Here is a 21,684-nt window from a genome sequence, read left to right on the forward strand (position 1 = left end):
AAAGTGAGAATGATATTGACAAAGTTAAAACAAAAAATAAATAATAAGGAATATATTTTCAATTTTAATTAATAAAGTAATATCAATTATATTGAAATATAATATTTGTTAAAAATTATATGTTTAACGTAAATATAAAACAGTATGAAAAAGAAGACAAATCAATTTCCTTTTTAGAACTAGTATTTGCACGTAAGAAAAATTATTGTTTGTAAATCATCTAGTACGAAGTATAGCAAACGTCAAAATGATGTGCTACAAAATAAATGATTGGTGTTGCTAGTATATGAACAAAAATTTTATTATTATTATAAATATTTATATTTAGTTATCTGACTATTGTAAAAAGGTTTAATATTTACTTATTATTATTAACACAAATAATTTATTAAATATTGTTGCTTATTAATGCATATGTTATTGCTAAAGCTCGAAAGCAATAAATGTGCAGATTAACTAACTAATCTGCAGATTAACTGATTTGCTCCGTTTACGTACGGAATCAAGAGTTTTCTGCATTTTATCTAGATAATGTGCACATTAACGGATTCCTTATCGTTGAAGTATCGTTAAAAAAGATGTTTCTACTGTAGAAATATCTTTGTATTAAACAACAATAAAACAATTCCTTGGTACTGGGTAGGGTTTCCTAAAATGTTACTGCAAATCTAAAAATATCACAAATAGGTGTGTTTATCGTTAAAATCAATTGTTATGTAATTCAAAGTGTCTAATAATTATATCATATGATTTACAAATTGATTTATTTAATTGTAATAATAATTTAAACAGTTTGATTCTTTTTATTATAGTTTCTTAAATTGAGATTGATCATTGATTCTATCAACTAATTTGTTGATTGTTTGATCGTATTAATTTGATTCTTTAGATATCGAAAAATAAATAAATAACATTATGTTAATTTAAGCATATACAGAAACGTTGCTGTTGTTCAAGCAAAGATCTTATTGTCACATTAACGAATACCTAGTAAATAATATACAAATTATCTAGATAATTTGAGAAATGAAAAAATTGTCGATACTTCAACAGATTATCCTAGTTAATCTACACATTACCTCGATAATCTGTAGAATAATAAAATTCTGCACTCTAGTGGTAACACATACATCGTGTAACCTTTTATTGCACAGATTACAAATTATGCATGACACATAAAGTGATTTTTGTTTTAACAGTTATTTACATTTATCGATTACGTTTTCAAGACGATGCTCAGTCTTTCCACCAATCAGTATAGAATATAATAGAAACTTAAATCCATAATCCATAAAAAGTATTTTTAATTATCTTGCAACGAATTGAATAAATTGAATTATTTATAACATTTTATAAATTTATTTTGAGATGGAGTTCTGTCGCGATGCAAATAATTAGATGTCATCGCATACGCGACTATATATCATCATTCGACACTAAAAGGGTTAAAAAAGTATACATTTTATTTTCTAAATGTTTTAATAGTTTAAACGATACAAATATGAATAATATTAAATAAAATTATTATTTGTTTGATTTTAGAACTTATTCATATTAAATATTGCATTTTAAATTAACCTTTTTCCAAGTAAATAGAATATATTTTAAATGATTGTAGAATTCTTTTTTAAATATTTTAATAGTTTAAACACACACACACACACGATATATATATGAATAATTAACTAAAATTATTATTTGTTTAATTTTAGAACTGAGAAAATATATAAATATTGTACTGTAAATGTATCCTTTTGCAAGTTCAAAAAATGAATAATAAATTATTGTAGATTTCTATTTTAAATATTTTAATAGTTTAAACGATATATATGAATAATTGACAATAATTATTATTTGTTTAATTTTAGAACTGAGAAAATATATAAATATTGTACTGTAAATGTATCCTTTTGCAAGTTCAAAAAATGAATAATAAATTATTGTAGATTTCTATTTTAAATATTTTAATAGTTTAAACGATATATATGAATAATTGACAATAATTATTATTTGTTTAATTTTAGAACTGAGAAAATATAAATATTGCACTTTAAATGTATCCTTTTGCAAGTTGAAAAAATGAATAATAAATTATTGTAGACTATTTTTTAAATATTTGATTAGTTTAAACGATATATATATATGAATAATTAACTAAAATTATCATTTGCTTAATTTTAGAACTTATTCTTATTAAGTGTTGCATTTTAAATTAACCTTTTTACAAATAAATAGAATAAATATCAAATGATTGTAGATTTCTATTTTAAATATTTGATTAGTTTAAACGATATATATGAATAATTAACTAAAATTATCATTTGCTTAATTTTAGAACTCAGAAAATATAAATATTGCACTTTAAATGTATCCTTTTGCAAGTTGAAAAAATGAATAATAAATTATTGTAGAATTCTTATTAAATATTTAATTAGTATAAACAATATATATATATATGAATAATTAATTAATATTATTATTTGCTTAATTTTAGAACTCAGAAAATATAAATATATTGTACTTTATAGATTTATCCTTTAGACTTGCAAAGTTTTCTTTAGAAATATTTCAAATGATAATAATTTTAAAAATATTTTAAACACACTATATATATATATATATATATACGAATAATTAACTAAACAAAATAATTATTTGTTTACAGAGGACGCCCATGCGCCCGATGATAGCAGAATACGACCCAAAGAAGCACGGTGTGAAAACAGAACTGTCAGACATGGTTCTCGTCAAGTAAGTTTCCAAGTTGGTTTATGAAATCGAACAAGTGGTTCGGTGATAATCGAGAGAGTTCGATTACGTTATCCGCTACCACGACCGATCATCGCCATTGCTTTATTGCCAAATCCAATTGCTCCGCGCTCGAGCGAACGTGAGTGACACCCCGAGGATCATATATTGTGCATTGCATCTCGTTATATATGTGTATTCTCTCACTCTCTTTGTGTACCCTTTTTCTTATTTTAATTCTATACCTCCTTCTTATCATTGCATACCGCCTGATCGCTGATATTTCAATAAGTTTGTTTTTTTTGTTTTTTTTTTTGTAGCCGGAACGCAAGTAACGCTTCTTGATTTCACGAATCCGCGTTAATTTCAATATTATCTTAAAAATAATTTTTTCTTTTTTCTTCCCCCCCCCTCCCCTTCAATTCGTAAATCAATTTATTATTTTCTTGTTCTGCTTTTACATCTCGAATGATTATATTAATAATATAATAATAAAACAAAAAACAAAAGAATAAATTTATCGGATGAAATTTCTTGTTTACCCCAGCCCCCTTCACCGGCCACCAAATTCGATGACCTTGAAGCGTTGCACCTTTCGAATTATTTAATGCGAATCAGACGGAGGCATTGCGTTCTTGCTGCACCCTCAGCGCGTTATTTTCGCTATTTTAAACTCGTGCTTAATCGTGCTCGCTCACTCCTTTGATTAGTATAATCATCATCATCATCATTATTATTATTATTAGTATTATTATTATAAATTCGAGATCGTATTAAACATCGACAAGTATATTGCATTAGAGAATGAACTCGTATTATCGGTTAACACGCGTCATGAACTTGATCTTTGACATTAAATCGAATATTAGATCATTTCCTATTGGTTTTCATTTAATTTCATCATTGTAAAAAACAAAAAGAAAACAAAACAAAAATCATGATGCGATTTATACGTTACGTAAGTTTATTATCAAGACGTTCCCGTCTTTACGATAGTTCTAGAATTTTCTTTGATTTTTAATATTCTATCGTTATTTATTTTCTGTCACGCGTTTCTATGATTCCAATTTTTGCAACGAATTATGATTATTTCTTAATTTATAACGGTCACTTACAGGTATGTTTTATAATACAAGGTCGTTTTGAAAAAGGTTGGATACTTTTTTTAAAATTAATCATTTATAAACTATAACTATAGTAAAATAATAATCAATTACCAGCGGAACGTGTTTGGAAACTCTAATAGTTGTATTTTTTTGTTGACAAATCCAGTGAGGTTAAAACATTGGAATGGATTTATTAATTCATCAGTTTCGAAATTTGTTATTAAATGAGGTGATATTTATTGTAATGAAGTTACAATGTGGTCACATAATGGTTCCAAATTTTCAATACGTGACCAAAATATGAATATTTAGTTTAATGTTTTAGAAAATTAATATCTGAGGAATTTTGTGGTCACTGATTACGAATATGATATTATTTTTATAAAAAAGAAAAAAACGAACTGGTAGAAACAAAATCAAGGATTATTTGGATATCATTATAATTGGAGATAATATTACATATTTATTAATAAGTATTATGAGAAGTAAAGTAACAATATAAGATATGATTTTTTAAATTGTTTTAATCGTCATTAAGGAAATCATTACAATCATTATTTTCGTTTTCCGGTGAAGAATCAGTGTCATTATTATGCATTACTTTACTATTTACATTTGACAGATTTAACAATATAATCGCTTACGATGATAATGATCGCAATTTTTTGATATTAACGGATCGGACAGAATTTTGTCGAAGGAGAATAAACTATAAAGTAATTTTTTAATAAACTTGTTGTAGGAATTTTGTGTTTTTCTTTTCTATCAATTGATCAATCGGAAATAAAACCGAAGGCAACAGTTTACGGTGAATTAAAATTTGATGCATAGTTATTCGATATATTTACGTTCGATTTCTAAATGAACAATCATAAAATTTATTTATTAAAGTAATGGACAAAGTGTAACGTCTTTACAATTACATTTAAATACGAGCTAAAATAGCAGCTAGTTGTAGCTAATTTTTTAGGTTATGTTTCGATAAATAATTTGAAAGCTTATTAAAGCGCAGGATTTGTTGAGAAAATTTACTTAGAGTTACATTTGTTATTTATGCGAGTATTCGAAAACATAATTCAATTGTATTTACTGTCAGTCGAATATTATATATTTATGTGTTTTGAAATCGGTTAAATAATATGCGCGTTTAACAAGACCATAATTTTCTGTGAACCAGCTAGTCAGCCACAAATACGATCACGTTTAAACTGAAAATTTACAGGTGTGCATAAGCACTTGTTTATTGTGGTAAAAAGGTATTACGGAGTCCATTAAAAATATTTCAAGAGTGAAAAAGAAAAATATTTTTTATTCGACATTCGGTCACGTTTTGAAGATCTGGGACCACCGTGCGTCCTGTTATTGGAAAATTAAACATATGCTATTTTCATGTTGTCAATTTACTTGACTTTAGGAAAAACGTATTGTTCCAATATGTCTAAATAAAGATTTCCTGTAATTGTACCTGTAAGACAACACATTTACTTTCAGAAAATCTCAGATATTATACTTCACGATAACATTTGATTGTTAAGAACTCCCTCAGATCCTACAAATGTGCTGATTTACATAGCTATTAAAGTTAAATGTTGCTTCGTCAGTGACAAATACTCTTTTTGTCATCTTAAAAAACAATAACTATGTACAGTCACGTCTAAAAACAAATTTGTAAAGCTATGAAAGTATTTGCTGAAAGAAATATTTCTTCATTCGGCTAATTACTTTGCAGGAATGATGATTTAATTGAAACCATTCAACCTTTTTCAATGATCAATGATAAAACGGGCGAAACCTTGACGAAATAAAAAATCTTGACGAATTCAAAGATGGCGTACTATATGATGGAACAAAAATAGTATAGTAATGGTGCTAAATCATGAAACGATTTTGTTCTCGCGTAAAAGAACAAGGAGAAGGAGGGGGAGAATGAGGAGGGTGCAGCAGAAAAAATAATTCGAATGATTGGTTTCCTCGTGAAAATCAGCAGGAATAAAATGTTTCGTGGTCGAGGCGTCATGCGGTATGCAAAAATAATAAAAAAAAAATTAAAATAAAATAAAATAAAAGCGAAAAACGAAAAAGTAGTAGTTTAATATTTAAAGGATAAACGATCTGTCTTTACTGTATAATATGTGCATTTATATGATTCCAGACTCGTGTATAAACAAACTCCGGGCATATATATCGGGCTTGAACAAAGTGCTCTGCGAGTAACAATTGAGAGAAAGATAGATATGACGATATATGTATATCGTTGAACTGCGTTGCAGTTATTAAGAATGAATAAAAAAAATATATATGCAAAAAATATAAATCTGTTCGTCCGGATGAGCTGACGATGAAAATAATGAAAACACCAACCGATTATTGGTTGTGCAGAAAGCCGCGAAACGCGACCGCGACGCGAAACGACATGACGAACGGACGAACGTAAATGACAATACTGTACACACCTAATTTAAAAATGGACGATCTTTTATAACCTCTTAACTGTGAATGACGAGCATACTCTTCGTACGAGAATATTTATATATTTTTAATATTTATTCATTTGTCATCAAATTTTTTACTTCAACATTGAACACGATGTTTTTAAACATTTTTTAAACCATTTGTATATTTACACATTCGTAAATTATTTATTTATATTATATATTCGATATATTGTTTTTTTTTTAAATAATGGTTTTTATTTTTGACAGAAAACGAATATAATTGCTTTTCAATGAAATAGAAAGATAAAAAAAATATTGCTGCTTATTATTATTATTAAAAGCAGTCATTTGAATTTTTCTTCTTTACGAGCCTTTAAAGATCAATTGTTTTCCTTCTAATATGCTTTTTAAGTTAATTAATTTTGAAAAAAAAAAAAAAAAAGAAAAAATTTTAGTGGTTATTTCGTTATAATTCGATTAAATGTTACAACACAGCAATTGCAAATACTCGACGTTTGACGAGTATACTCGTCATCTAGGGCAGTCATACCAAACTTTGCGGTCACGGGCCGCGTGCGGCCCGGCACACCTAGACATGATTTTTTTTTCCCTTTTTTTTTTTTTTTTTCCTTTCTTTTAGTCATCGATTTTCAATCGGCGCCAATGTGCGGCCTGCTTGATATAGGAAATGAACATTATGCGGCACCCGAAGGAAAAAGGTTGAGTACCCCTGTTCTAGGGGCACAGTTAAGAGGTTAGTTTTGAATTGTCGAGTATGTAAAATCAAAAAACAAAAAAAATAGGGCGAGAGGGAGAGAGAGAGAGAGAGAGGGAGTGAGAGGGAGAGAGAGAGAGAGAGAGAGAGTGGGAGAGAATGAGAAATATAAAGAGAGAGAGAGAGAGAGAAAGAGAGCTAAAAGAAAAAAACAAAAATGTCAAACAAACTGATTGTTAATAAAATAACGGAATTGGCACGAATTATGCAAATAAGAGAGAAAAAGAGAAAGAAAAAGAAAGAAAGAGAAAAAAAAAAGAAAAAGAAAAGAAAAAATGTCTTCGTCGTCGTCATTGTCGTCGTCGTGGATAGATGGCGTTGTTTTGAATACAAAATGAAAAATAGAAAGGCGCGTTATTTGAAATGAAATTGTTCCTCGGCAAAAATGTGCAAATGTATAAATAGAAAGAGAGAAAGAGAGATAGAGAGACAGAGAGATATATATGTAGAGAGAGAGAGAGAGATAGAGATAGAGCACATGAGCAAAATATTGTCAGAAAGCAAAGAAGGCCTGTTTGTCGTCGTACTGTGTCTTGGCGCTGGGTAATTATGCGTCTATTGGGATGCAGTGCGGTGGTGGCAGCTTCCTCTGAGCCTGACCTGACACGCATTGCGTACGACAAGCTACGCAAAAGCTCCATTCGGAGCTTTCTCAGACACAGAAAGCTTCGGACGACTACGGAGAGAGAGAAAACTACTGCAAGCACCTTAAATGGGTACCTATATACCTATACACAACTCTATCTATTTAAACACGACCTTATTTCAACATGATTTTTACAACACTTTTTATTATTTATATACAGAAATACATACATACACACATACATAAGTACAGTGATTCATTTAAATATTTGGACACTATAGTAAGACCAGCTTTGTGACTTCATATTTCGGTTCTTTGTAAAACAATCATCACATTGATTATTGTTCTTAGCTATTAGGTCATTTATTATCCTCTTGAGATACTTATAATTATATAATTACGCGAATTAAGGATGCAACTGCATCTCACTTTTTGTTTTAGTATCTCTCAGAAATAAAAATCTATTGAGGTTAGGTTAAGTGATCTAGGTGACCAAACTATTGTTTAGAGAAGAATACCTTGAATCACTCAAAGATATTAAACAACGTACGCAAAACCGCTGCATATTATTTTTAAGCAAGACATTTAAACTGTTTTACAATTTGTTTTATAACATTTTAATAAAGCTTCAAATGATATATGTTTATAAAACCTTTTTTTATTTTATTTTTGTGAGTAAAATATGTTCGTGACGTTTGTACGGAAAAACATTTGATACCCAGTATACTGTGTTGTATGAGGAATCGCGTTATATTAAAACAATAGCTGTAATATATTTGACACGTTATAGGAATTCGCAATAATGAAACTCATTTTATACGAGAATCTAATTAATACGTTGAATAACACGGGATTAATCAGTGATCATTACTAATTGTAAGTTTTAGGATTAATAGAAATACATTAATTATGATTACTAGAAACATATAATTCGAAGAAATTTCAATTTTTTGTAATTTGATGATAATAATTAAGTTAATAGATTAAATATTATACAAGCAAATTGCGACTTGTTGTATTTATACATTTTGAACAAAGTAAATGTGAATTGGTATAGTTTTCATAATATGTCACAACATTTTTGAAAGAATATTTTGCCTTTTGCAATTTTTTCTCTAACATATTTTACATAATCATTGTCTGTTTTTGGCTTCTCATGACATTTTTTTGTATTTCATAGCGTGGTTTTTTTCGCAAAATTTTTTTAATCAAGCCAAAACAATGAAATTCATTTAAACGTTACGGGAGCCACCGGTGACCCCCATTAGGATTAATACATTGTACATAATTACATACTTTAAACTTATTTGTTCTAATCAATAATAATTCAACGTAATATTTAACGCATAATAACATATTCGTATTGACAAATTAGCGTGGCACATTCAGCGTATGAAAATAAAATTGTAATACTTTACAATGTAATCATTTTGTTTTAGAACATTTTTTATTGTTAATCTGTTTGAAAAAATTATTTTTTAATTTGTACAAAACATTCTGATATTTATCCAATCATTTTCGAATCTATGTTTCAAAATTTGGTTATTGAATAAATTGAAATTTTTCGAATTTTCCTATCAAAAATGAATCCCCATTAATATTCAATAAGATTAACATAAGATCCGATAGCTTTGATTTGAGTAGAAAAATTAACGGACATTTATTTAATAAGTACTTTTGCAAAATTCGCGTTTTATGTATTAATTATTGTTTTAATAAAACAATAACCCAACTTTATCGGTACTTCGAAATAAATTCGAAACGAATGAACACAAAGTTTTCAATTTCGTATAACGAAATGCAATTCCAGTATATTATATTTACTGTTACTTATTTCTTCGAATAATTTTCATTATTTAACGTATAGATTATAAATGTTAATCAATGTTAACAAATAACCGATTGCTAAAAACAATAATCATGTCGATTTTCTATGAAACCGCAATACGAAGTGGTAAAAGTAATTGTCGTATAATTGACTAGTTAGCGTCGAAATATTTTTGTTCGAATCAACTCTACGATACACACGTACAAAATTTTTGTATAAACACACAAATATATAATGTCTCTCTTTATCATAAGCTCCGCCAAAATAAACGGATTTTCAAAGCCGTTATTACATGCGCGAGTAAGATTTCTTTCTACAGGATAAAAAAGAAGATTCGAAAGAATGGGAGAAATGGAAAGGGAAAGAGAGAGAGAGAGAGAGAGAGAGAGGGAGAGAAAGAGAGAAAGAAAGCGCGAGAGAGAGAGAGAGAGAGAGGGGGAAAGAAAAAAGGAGAAAAATAATGCGTGGGAACGCGCCGAAATCGAATCTGCGATAAATTCGCAGCATACATCAGAATTTCGTTAAAGAAACGTTCGTAGCTCGCTCTCGTCCGTCCGAAAAATTAATTTCGAAATAATAATAAATAAATAAATAAATCAATCAATCAATAAAAAGAGATCAAGTTATGTCAGTTTAATAATCGCGATATACCAGAATTTTGTTCGCTTTTGACTTGAATTTAGTTGTTGTTCTTCTTTGTATTTATCCATCGACTTACCGTTTACTGTTCGTTTCGTATGTTATCTCTACATTGTGATTTTTCTATAACGCGAATCTTCGGTATTCATCTTCGAGCATAATTACGTTTCTCAAGGCTTCCGCTCTATCGATGAATCCTTTTCATAATCCTTCGCTATCCATTTTGAATAATTTTCGTTCCTATTTCATTAGATTGTATATATTTATCCAATTGGCTGTAGACGACGAGTATACTCGTCATAGATTAATTGCCATATTATTTTATTATGACGAGTATACTTTTCATAAATAAATTGCAATAATTTGTTTTATAACGAGTATACTTTTCATGTATAAATTGAGATAATTTATTTATTTTATAACGAGTACACTCGTCATAGATTAATTGCAATATTATTTTATTATGACGCGTATATTCGTCATGGAGAAATTGCAATATTATTTTATTGTGACGAGTATACTCGTTATGGACAAATTGCAATATTATTTTATTATGATGAGTATATTATTTATGCATAAATTGAGATATTTTGTGTTACAACGTTATGGATTAATTGCAATATTATTTTATTATGACGACTATACTTTTCATGAAAAAGAATTAGTAATATTTTGTGCTATGATGCGTATATTCGTTATGGAGAAATTGCAATATTATTTTATTATGATGAGTATATTATTTATGCATAAATTGCAATATTTTGTGTTACAACGTTATGGATTAATTGCAATATTATTTTCTTATGACGAGTATACACGTCATGGAAAAATTGCAATATTATTTTGTTATGACGATTATACTTTTCATGCGAAAAAAATTGTAATATTTTGTGCTATGACGCGTATACTTTTCATAGAAAGATAAAAAAAAAAGAGTAAAACAATTATTTGATTAAAAACTTAATTCAATATTATAACAGCTACATATATATATATATACTCCCTTGTTTGCCGAGTATACTCGTCACCGTTTGATTTCTACGACATAATTTAATTACACTTAATACACTTTTTGACGAGGTTACCACAACTAATCGATTAAATAACAAATGGTAATTACTTTATTCCGCATGACGAGTAAACTCGTCGTAAAATATATAATTACGATTGACAAGTATTCTCGTTAATCGCAGCTAATTGGTTATGTATACGCATTATACAAACGTACGAGCATGTTTCCGTTTGTTTGTATTCTTTGTTACTTCCTTTGCTTTTATCTTTCCTTTATTCTCATCTTTATCTTCTTCTTTATCCTCTTCCTTTTCCTTCTTCCCACCTTTTATCAAAATTTATTTTTATTTTTACAACCAAAGAGAAACAAGAGTCAAATATACGCGTACGCTTATCGGAAATCTATTTCTATGAAAGAACGAGTAGAAAGATTTTAGAAAATAAAAAATAAAAGAAAAATAAAAGAAAAGAACTGCAACGTTCCTAAATCCTTTTGTACAAATATTTTCCGTTTGTCGTGTTTTCGCGGCTAGAAAGGAAAACTTTCCCTTTTTCCATAAGCATAAAATATAATACTTAATTACGTATATACTTTTTACATATAAATCGTTAGATATATATATAATTATAATATCATTATGTATGTATATGTATGTGTATTCATATCTATTACAAATATATACATGTATAATAGATCTAGAGATTTGATATATATACTATAATATATATATGACAGATCGTACAACCTTTTTACTTTTTATTTCATTTATAACCCAAACTAACGTTCACGGTTTTACAGATACAAGTGCGAGAAAAATGATGTACCAATCACCGTTACGAATGGGTCTACTTTACCTCTCGTGGAACGACCCAATGACGAAGAGGCAGCCCTTTATGATCCATTCGAACATCGAAAATTGGCCCATCCAACTTCGGATCTTGATACTCTGATACATCTGCTCAAAGGAAGTCTTGGTACTGGTATACTGGCTATGCCATTGGCCTTTAGAAATGCTGGACTCATTTTTGGCCTATTCGCGACTTTTTTCATCGGTGCCGTTTGCACTTATTGTGTACATATACTGGTCAAATGTGCACACGCTCTTTGTAGAAGGACACAAACTCCAAGTTTGGGATTTGCTGATGTTGCTGAAGCAGCTTTTCTCGTTGGTCCCGAAGGCGTACAAAAGTATGCTCGTCTTGCCAAGTGAGTTTAATATCTTTCTTTGTTTTTTTCATACTTATTTTACTTGTTTTCGATTTGTTTTTTCCTAAGCAATAAAACGTATTGACCGTTTATTTTGAAAGTGGTGTAAGTCAATTTGAAAATAAAACAAAATTCATATATCACGTAATTTTTATGATTCATTTAGTGTCAACTTTAGATTTATAATTTGTTAATATTTAATTTCTGTAAAAGTGTCACTGCTTGGTGGATTATCTAATTTAAAATTGGCCAATAAAAGAAATTACGTAACCATTGATTATGAAAATGGTTTAATCTAATTTCTATAGAAAAACAAGAGAAAAGAATTTCCTGTATACACCACAGGATTATTACGATATTATAAAACAATATAGACAACATGATAAATTCATTTCACATGAAATGAAACGAGAAAATTTCGTTTCAACAAAAAACCTATCTACCTAATTAAACGATTTAAACAATTAACTAATTTTGAAAGTGGTGTAAAGTTCATTTGCAGCCCGTAAATATACATTATTTTAGTTAAATTAGCCTAAAAGAAATTTATATAATCAAATTACATATATTGACAAATTAATAGAAACATTGTCAGATTTGACATAATTAATTTTAATGTTCTCGAAACAACAAAAAATGGACTTGCACCATTTTCAAAATAAACGATTTACATTTTGTAAATGAAACTTTCAATAATTTTGTGTTTTAAGCCCTATGAGTCGTATTTGTCTGGTAAATGACGAATATTTTTTGTATAGAAGTTTTACGAGACGCATGTGAATTATATTTGGAATTTATATTCGAAATTTATAAATTCGTCACAAAAATAATGAATAACTATGCTAAACTAAATATAACCGCGCGTAGAGTTATATAATTCAATGGATGTTGAACATTGCCGATTATCGATTTATTAAATTCGAATAAACGTTTTTAAAGAATAGTATTAATTTTCAATATAAAATAAAATAAAATACACATATTGAATATAAAATATGAATAAAAATTTCGTGTCCGATTCTCGTACCAAGGTTATACCAAAAGTCACTTTATCTCTAATAGAATAGAATAGAATAGAAAAAAAAGAAATAAAACAACAAATTGATATATTACAAAATTATATTTTTCATTCGAAAATATAAATCTTTGGTTACATGCAGTGTTATTTTAAAATGACATTTTAATACGAATATAAATTTCTTTGTTAGTTCGGATAAAGTGATTTTTAGAACACCATATATATGATACCCTGAATTTGATTTACCATTCACACAGGGTCACCGTCAATTATTATGTTTTTTTTTCTCGTGATAGATATGACCGTGAATTGTTTTGTCATTTTTAAATTTTTTTTTATCTTTCAGGGCCACCATCAATCTCTTTCTCGTAATTGATCTGATCGGATGCTGTTGCGTATATATCGTATTTATTGCGACGAATCTCGAAGAGGTTGTAACGTATTACACGCAAATGGGCCAAGATTGGGAATCAGTTAATCGATTAAGATTATACATGGCCGCACTTTTACCTTTCCTCATAATATTTTCTCTCGTGAGAAATCTTAAGTACCTGGCACCATTTTCTATGCTTGCCAATATATTGATCGCTACAGGAATGGGAATAACTTTCTATTATATATTTACTGATTTACCAACGATCAGCGATGTACCTAACTTTTCTACATGGGCACAACTTCCACTCTTTTTCGGTACAGCAATCTTTGCTCTTGAAGGCATTGGTGTCGTAAGTATTATCATTCTGATCTATTTTATCATATTAAAATTGCCAACGTTGTTCTTTAACTCTAAACTTTCCATTTCTTACAAGGAGACCTTACGGTTATGCCCTCACTGACTTTAACTAGCTTTGGTATATTAGTAGTATACCTTTAGGGTGTTAACGTGGTAAAGTATTTTATCAAAATGCGAAGCTAATTTTGATAAAAATGCTTTTAAAGTTTTGAATTTTTTGTATACATATTTATATTATCTTAAATGTGATTGTCTATCAAGTGGCGCGCTAGCGTAAGTAGTAGCGTACTCGCTTCTCGTGCTGCTAGTTAGTGTTCGATCCTTCATGGGGGAAATTTTTTTAATCATTTTTTTCTATCTGTTTTCAAATTGCTTTTTCATATTTTTAAATTTTTAAATGTATACAGGAAAGAGAAAATTATTTATTACAAAAAAATTAGAACTAATAAATTTTTTAACATCTTGCGCAAATAATAAAGGAAAATCGATTACTTGAATTACAGTTAACATTTAATTTTTTAACAGGTATATGGAGATAGATAAATCTTCAATATACTAACAAATACTAATCAATGTTCCTTTATTATTTGCGCAAGATGTTAAAAAATTATTTATTCCTAATTTTTTTGTAATAAATAATTTTCTCTTTCCTGTATATATTTAAAAATTAAGAATTATGAAAAAACAATTTAAAAACAAATAGAAAAAAATTATTAAAAAAAAGTTTCCCGATGAAGGATTGAACTACTAACTATCAGCACGAGAAGTGAGCACGCTATTACTTACGCTAGCGCGCCACTTGATAAGCGGTCGCATTTAAGATAATGTAAATATGTATACAAAAAATTCACAACTTTAAAAGCATTTTTCGCAAAATCGGCTTCGCATTTTGATAAAATACTTTACCACGTTAACACCCTAAGGGTATACTACTATTATATCAAAGTTCGTTAAAATCAGTGAGGGCACAACCGTAAGGTCTCCTTGTTAGACCAAATCTATTCTATTGGATTTATAAACTCGTTCCTATTCAAACTTATTCCTATTCAAACCTATTTTTCTTTCGTGGGCTTCATACACGTCCTTTTCTTATAACAAATGGGCCGTACATTGGTGGCATTGGTTGAAATATTAAGGTGAACCAAAAGTTCGTGAGTTTATTGTGTTATAAACTCCATAAGAAATTGTTTTTGTAAAATTTACTTTGGAAATAATAATTAAACAAAATTACGAACTTTTGGTTCACCCTAATAGATATTTTTAAAACTAATAGTTAAAAAACAAACGTCATAGGGATGGCAAAATAATATAAATCTATTTAGTATTTAAATATTAATACTATGATATTGTTTATATGAGTGATTAGTCAGGAAAGGTGGGAAGTTGGTAGGGTAGGGGTCAATTTGCTGTCATTCAATTTTTATTGCTACAAACAAAAAAAAAAGAAAAATTTATGATTGACCATTTCGGACTGCCGGGTTGCATGTGTTCAGTATTGTTGGTTTAGATCATATTAAATTTGTGCTATTCATTTGTGGATTGTTTATAACTCATTCAGCTTAATCCTTTGAGGAAAACAATTTTAGAAAATTAAAAAAAGACTTGAGGACTGCAAAGAAATTTTATTTCTTTTTAAATTACACAAAGTTTATTTATTTTTATTAACGAAGGAATAACATAATATAAAAAACATGAGAAAGAATAATAATAATTGCATTTTCATATTGCTATATGTATACATTTACGCATGAAAACAATGGAACATGGAACATGGCACAAAACTGTGGAATATTATTTACTTTCGTTTCTCAATGCCAACTTTTGGTGATTTATTTTGTCGTTCAGAATATATTTACGTTCAAAATATATTTTTAGTAAGATTAATTCAATACGGGTCAATAAAATCAAAAGATTATAGAAAAAATCGAATTTTCTTGACGATTATAGTCGGCACTCGTATACACAGGTTATTGCATGGATGCCGGCTATAGTCGGCGCTAGTAACGAAAAGTTTAAAATCAAAAATTCTTTATTTTTCACAAATTATTCTTGATAATAGTGTTGAAAAATAAAAATTTAAAAAAAAGGAAACAAATTATACACGAAAAACAACAAAATCGCTAGCTACGAAAACAAGAATGTAAATTTAAATCGAAACAAATTTAATTTGTAAATTCTCACATTTTATTATATTATATACCTCGTTGCGTACGAGGAATTCGCGTTAGAGAAAAAGAAATTACGTTATAGAATAAATATATTTTAAAAAGGAACAAAAATTCATGAATAAATAATATAACGTTGTTAAACCTATCAAATATAATATACATAAAATAAGATAAGATAAGATAAGTAAGATTTAATGCTATAGTACTCATCAGTCTGTAACAAATAACACTGATCATATCAATTAATATTGTTGACGTTATTGAATAATTAATGGCCATTATAGGAGAATAATGTTCATACGATATTCAATTCACAGATTCAAATGTATGATTTAAGCAAACTTACCCCTATATGTCCTTAAATAAAAAAAAGAAAAAAAAAATCAAATGATGTATCGAGTTTAAATAGACTCGCGTCGTCTTTAAAGTATTATGACGAGTTAACTCATCATCCCCAGTTAAAAGGTTAAGAACTGTTATTAAACTTTCCAATTATGTCGCCCGGTTTCTGCGATCCTAACGCAGTTCCTGCGTGTCGAGTTAATACATTTCGTTTAATTCTTTGTGATACGACGGTATTAAAAGTGTCCCATCTTTTTTTTTGGATGCGTAAATGTACACGTTGGGAAACTATTTGAGTTTCAGCTTATAACAAAAAACTTAATTCAATTATTACTATGATTATTATTATTATTTTGGTATGTATGTATTTATATTACGTTATTCATTTGTTAATAATAATCAATTTCTATTTAATTTAAAAAGAAATAAAATTTCGGTGCAATATGGGTCATTTTTTTTTTGTAAACTAAAAGGATTAATTCACAGATAAAAATGATAAGGAAAGAAAAAACTCTAAATATTACATATAGTTTAAAATTGATTCCAGCAAAATTAGCGATACGGTCAACAACAAAATCGGATTACGTTTATCTTTTATAGAGTATATAGAATAATTGAATAGTCAAATAAAATAGGTTTCGGTGTTGAATCTTTCATAAAAAAGTAATTGTAATTATTGTTTACAGGTAATGCCTTTGGAAAACAACATGAAAACCCCAACCCATTTCATTGGTTGTCCAGGAGTCTTAAATACCGGAATGTTTTTCGTCGTATTGTTGTACAGTACCGTAGGTTTCTTCGGATATTGGAAATACGGTGAAAAAACAGCAGCATCGATCACGTTAAATCCACCCCAAGACGAAATACTTGCCCAATCAGCTAAAATAATGATTGCCATTGCGATATTCTTTACTTATGGATTACAATTCTACGTACCGATGGAAATCATATGGAAAAACATTCGACATTATTTTGGTTCTAGAAAAGTATTTGCCGAATATTCGCTTAGAATATTTTTGGTAATTTTCACGGTATCCGTGGCAATTGCTATGCCATCACTAGGCCCGTTCATTTCATTAGTCGGAGCTGTTTGTTTGTCAACACTTGGCATGATGTTTCCATCGGTTATCGAATTGGTCACAGTTTGGGAACAAGAAAATGGCCTTGGAAGGTACAAATGGAGATTATGGAAAAATCTTGCTATCATCTGTTTCGGCGTGCTCGGCTTTTTAACTGGCTCTTATGTCAGCATCAAAGAAATCATTGAGCAAAAGTGAACAGATTAATTGGGCAAGATGAGGAGCGGCGCGAACGAATAACAATCATTTTTACTTGCGTATTAGAAACGCCCAGTTCTGTTTAAGTTCGTGCCCTCGCTCGCATTCCTATTTTCCGGAAGGATAATTGCCTAGAAGAAGCAAACTGATGAAGATGAAGATAAAGGTGAAGATGAAGATGAAGATGAAGATGAAGATGAAGATGAGAAGATGAAAAGATGGCTGCGGCCTAGTATGACGTTCAAATAAACATACCATCATGAACGAATAATGAAAAAACGATTAACCCGACAAGTAATCGCGAAAAATATGAGTACGAGCTGCTTAGATTATTTTATTAAACTAATCGCGATCGCGATGATATCGATGATCGTATTGACGATGATGATGACACCGCAATTTAAATTTTCCTTTCGCTTTCAATTATCTCGTTTGTTTTTTTTTTTTTTTAGTTCTATTAGATATCTCTATTTGATATAATATTATACCACATAGTAAAATTAATACACATGTCGTACATTATTCATTATTTCTTTATATGTTTAGTAGATTTTTCGGTGAAACGAGATATATATTTATCCAACGTTGTGATCATCGATTGTAACGAAAAATTAACGAAAAAAAAAAAAAAAAAAATATTTTAATCTTTTAATTTCATTCTTTTTCGACTATAATAATTTTATATTATAACAATTTTCGACAAATTTTTCTTTTCCTTTCGATTCTTTGTACACCGTTATTTTGTACGTTTTCTTGTTTTTTTTTTTTTTTTCTTTTTTATCATTACGCCAAATTTTGACGAAACATCGACAAATTTTGTTATTATTCGACTAAAAAAAAGGGTCGTTCTCATATCTTTTGACGCAAAAAAAATTCAGAATTGTTTTAAAAGTAAATACCAATATTTTGTTTTGTTCAACGTTTTATGTTAATTTGTTTGATCTCTTTCGTTTTTTTCTTGTATATTTGAAAATAGAAAAAAAAAAAAAAGAAAAAATAATACAAAGAAAGAAAGAAAGAGACGTTGGAAAAAAGAACGAATATAATTTATCGTCGCATCGTCATAGACGGAAGCCACTGATCTGTTCCTAGTGCATGATGCACGAAATCGTACAAAAGATTATCGATTTTAATTGTAAGATGCTAAGCCGTTTACGCGCGTTTGCTAGTCTGTAAAACTGGAAGTAACGATTTAACGAGTTTAAGACAAGTGATAAAATAAAATAAAATAAAATAAAATAAAATAAAATAAAATATAAAATAAAAAAAAAAGATTAAAAAGAAGAGATAAATAAAAAAAAAAAGAAATAAAAAATTAAAACGTGCGTACTTCTGATTTTCGAGATGCAGTATTAATTAATTAATTAATTAAAAAGAAAACAAAGAAAAAGTGTTCCCGTAGATTTTTCGAGCTTCGAACCGAAATAGTATTTCATTCGAATTTTCATAATAAAATTTTGATATAAACAGAAAATTGAAGGAATAATATTTGAAAATTGAGAGATTAGTTTTTCGATTAAACTAAAAATTACGAACTATTGTCTGTAATTTTTGTTTCTAAAAGAAAAAAAAAGAAAAATAACAACAACAATAACAACAACACAACAACAACAAATAAAGAGAATATAAAGAGATAGAAGGTGGAAAAATAATAATTATAATAATGATAATAATAATCGTAGATGTTCCTTCGTTTTTTATTTTTTTTTTTTTGTAAATGATTATTAATAACTGTCTGTAATTTTGCAAGAACGGTGCCATTATACAGTCGGTCGTTCGATGAGTCCTACGTATGTATACCTGTATGTGTATTTTATATACATATACTTATTTGTTTATATATATATGTATATGTGTATATCCGACGAACAAAAAAAAAAGTAGAACACACCGGGGGGTGACAAGTTTTTTAGTTGTGAGCAAACTTTTTACTTTTTTTCTCCCCTTCAGGTGTCTTACATATGTATGTATTTGTTTATAATACAACCTGAGTGTTCGACAATAATAATAATGATAATATTAAATAAATAAATAATAATATTAATAATAATAATAATATATACGAGGACACACAATAATAACTTAGAGAAGGACCGTTGTAACCATTAGAAAACGTAAATAATGCGTAAGACAAAAAATAATTAGTCGATGCTATGATGTTGATAATAATGTTAATAATAATAATAATAATAATTATAATAATTATAATTATTATTATTATTGTAAGTGTGTCATTGTGAATAAATTAGTCGCTGTGATTCTTTATACGACTTTATTAGTATTAAACGCTATTTTTATATTCAATTCGATTATATGTTTTTAGCAAAAAACAAACAATTAATTAAAATATAAATTGAGAAGATGTAACTCGTTGGTATTTAGAGACAAAAAAAAAACAAAACAAAAAAAAAAAAGAAAAAATTCGAGTGAAAAAATGGAAATAAATGGAACGAAATTTTGATCGGTGTGTGTTGTTTTTAATTAACTGTGAAGAAATTTTATATTGAGACAAATATATAACACAGTTTTTATTGGTTTATATATTTAATTGCATGAGATAATATCAAGCATCGACTTATAATTTAAAAAATCATGTTTCTACAATCACGCTTATTCGCACATTAATTTATTATAATATTATGATATGCATGTTATTATAGTTCATAAAAAAGTAATGTGCAAAACAATCACTTAAATGCCAATCTTAGATGTTAACTTTTATGGGAGTTTTTTTCTCTCTTTCTTTCCTTTTTTTTTTTTTAAGCATTAAAAAACAAAATTTTATTACGATGCCGAGTAGTTTAAGTTTATGTGCACAAATGTTTTCTTTCCTTTTTTCTTTGCCGAAATTTGTTAATTTATATCTATCGACATACTATATAAACGTTATATATTATAATAAATAAAACAACTTGCAAATACTTTTTTTTTCTCTTAATTTAATTACTTTTTTTAATCACCTTGTCTTAAATGACGAATCGGGATTGCTCGTTTGATTTGTTATTATCTTTGAACGTCATCTTACTGCGCAGTTTTTCTTATTCTTTTTTTTAAACGTAAAAATCAATCTCTAACTGTATTTTCTTAGAACAATTCATGAATATATATGATCGATTCAATGAATTTTATTGTAAGATACAGTGAGTCTGTAAACCAATCAATTTTATACAAAATTTTGTGTGTGTGAAATTATTTAATAACTAATATTTTTTTTATACAAAGAAGACAAATTTTCTGAAATTTTGAGATAAGATATGACGCTAAAAAATAATAATTTACTTGTATAATTTGTGAAATTAATAAATAAAGAAATAAAAAATCAATTGGTGAAATCTACAATCAATAAGAATATTTGTACATCTCTTAATTTTGTTAAAACACATAAAAATAACTATGTAACCTAGTGACATACGTGTAGTTTTATACTAAAAAATTAAAACAAATATTTAATTAACCCTTTGAGTGTGCTGAATACTTTTATTGTTTGCTGAAATGTTTTGTAAGTACGGAATAGTTCATTATTAGAGTATGATTGTTTTCTTTGATTAATATTATTTTAACACAAAATCTAATAATATATTATATTTAATAATTAAATTTTTTGTTTCTTATATATATAAGCAATTTCTTTGGCTTGGTAATGATGGTAACTATGGTTGAATGATTGTACAACGGTTGATGCTAAGTTGAAACTGAATCAACAATATGTACAGCTTTCTTTTATTATAAATAAGACAATGATCACTTCAAATACAATAGATCAATACAAATAGATTGTAACAAAAATATCTCTACGAGTTTACTTCTCGTC

General features: G+C 28.0%; 1 protein-coding gene across 6 annotated transcripts in view; it reads left to right on the forward strand.

Annotated features, from left to right (window-relative positions):
* Positions 1–18,137, forward strand: part of LOC106790128 (proton-coupled amino acid transporter 4) — a 42,154-nt gene extending 24,017 nt beyond the window's left edge. For 5 of the 6 annotated variants that reach the window (XM_014754845.1, XM_014754842.1, XM_014754843.1 and 2 more), the window contains 4 exons: positions 2,666–2,751; positions 11,928–12,335; positions 13,700–14,078; positions 17,283–18,137. In XM_014754845.1, coding sequence (XP_014610331.1) covers positions 2,666–2,751; positions 11,928–12,335; positions 13,700–14,078; positions 17,283–17,873 — 1,464 coding nt within the window. In that variant the 3' untranslated portion in view covers positions 17,874–18,137. Of the gene's footprint in view, positions 1–2,665; positions 2,752–7,181; positions 7,781–11,927; positions 12,336–13,699; positions 14,079–17,282 lie in introns of those variants that run through there. The other variant, XM_014754841.1, reaches the window with a different exon arrangement.
* The last annotated feature ends 3,547 nt before the right edge of the window (positions 18,138–21,684 follow it).

The sequence above is a fragment of the Polistes canadensis genome, unplaced genomic scaffold (assembly GCF_001313835.1).
Source record: "Polistes canadensis isolate GaletaPanama2010 unplaced genomic scaffold, ASM131383v1 scaffold_216, whole genome shotgun sequence".
Lineage (NCBI taxonomy): Eukaryota > Metazoa > Arthropoda > Insecta > Hymenoptera > Vespidae > Polistes > Polistes canadensis.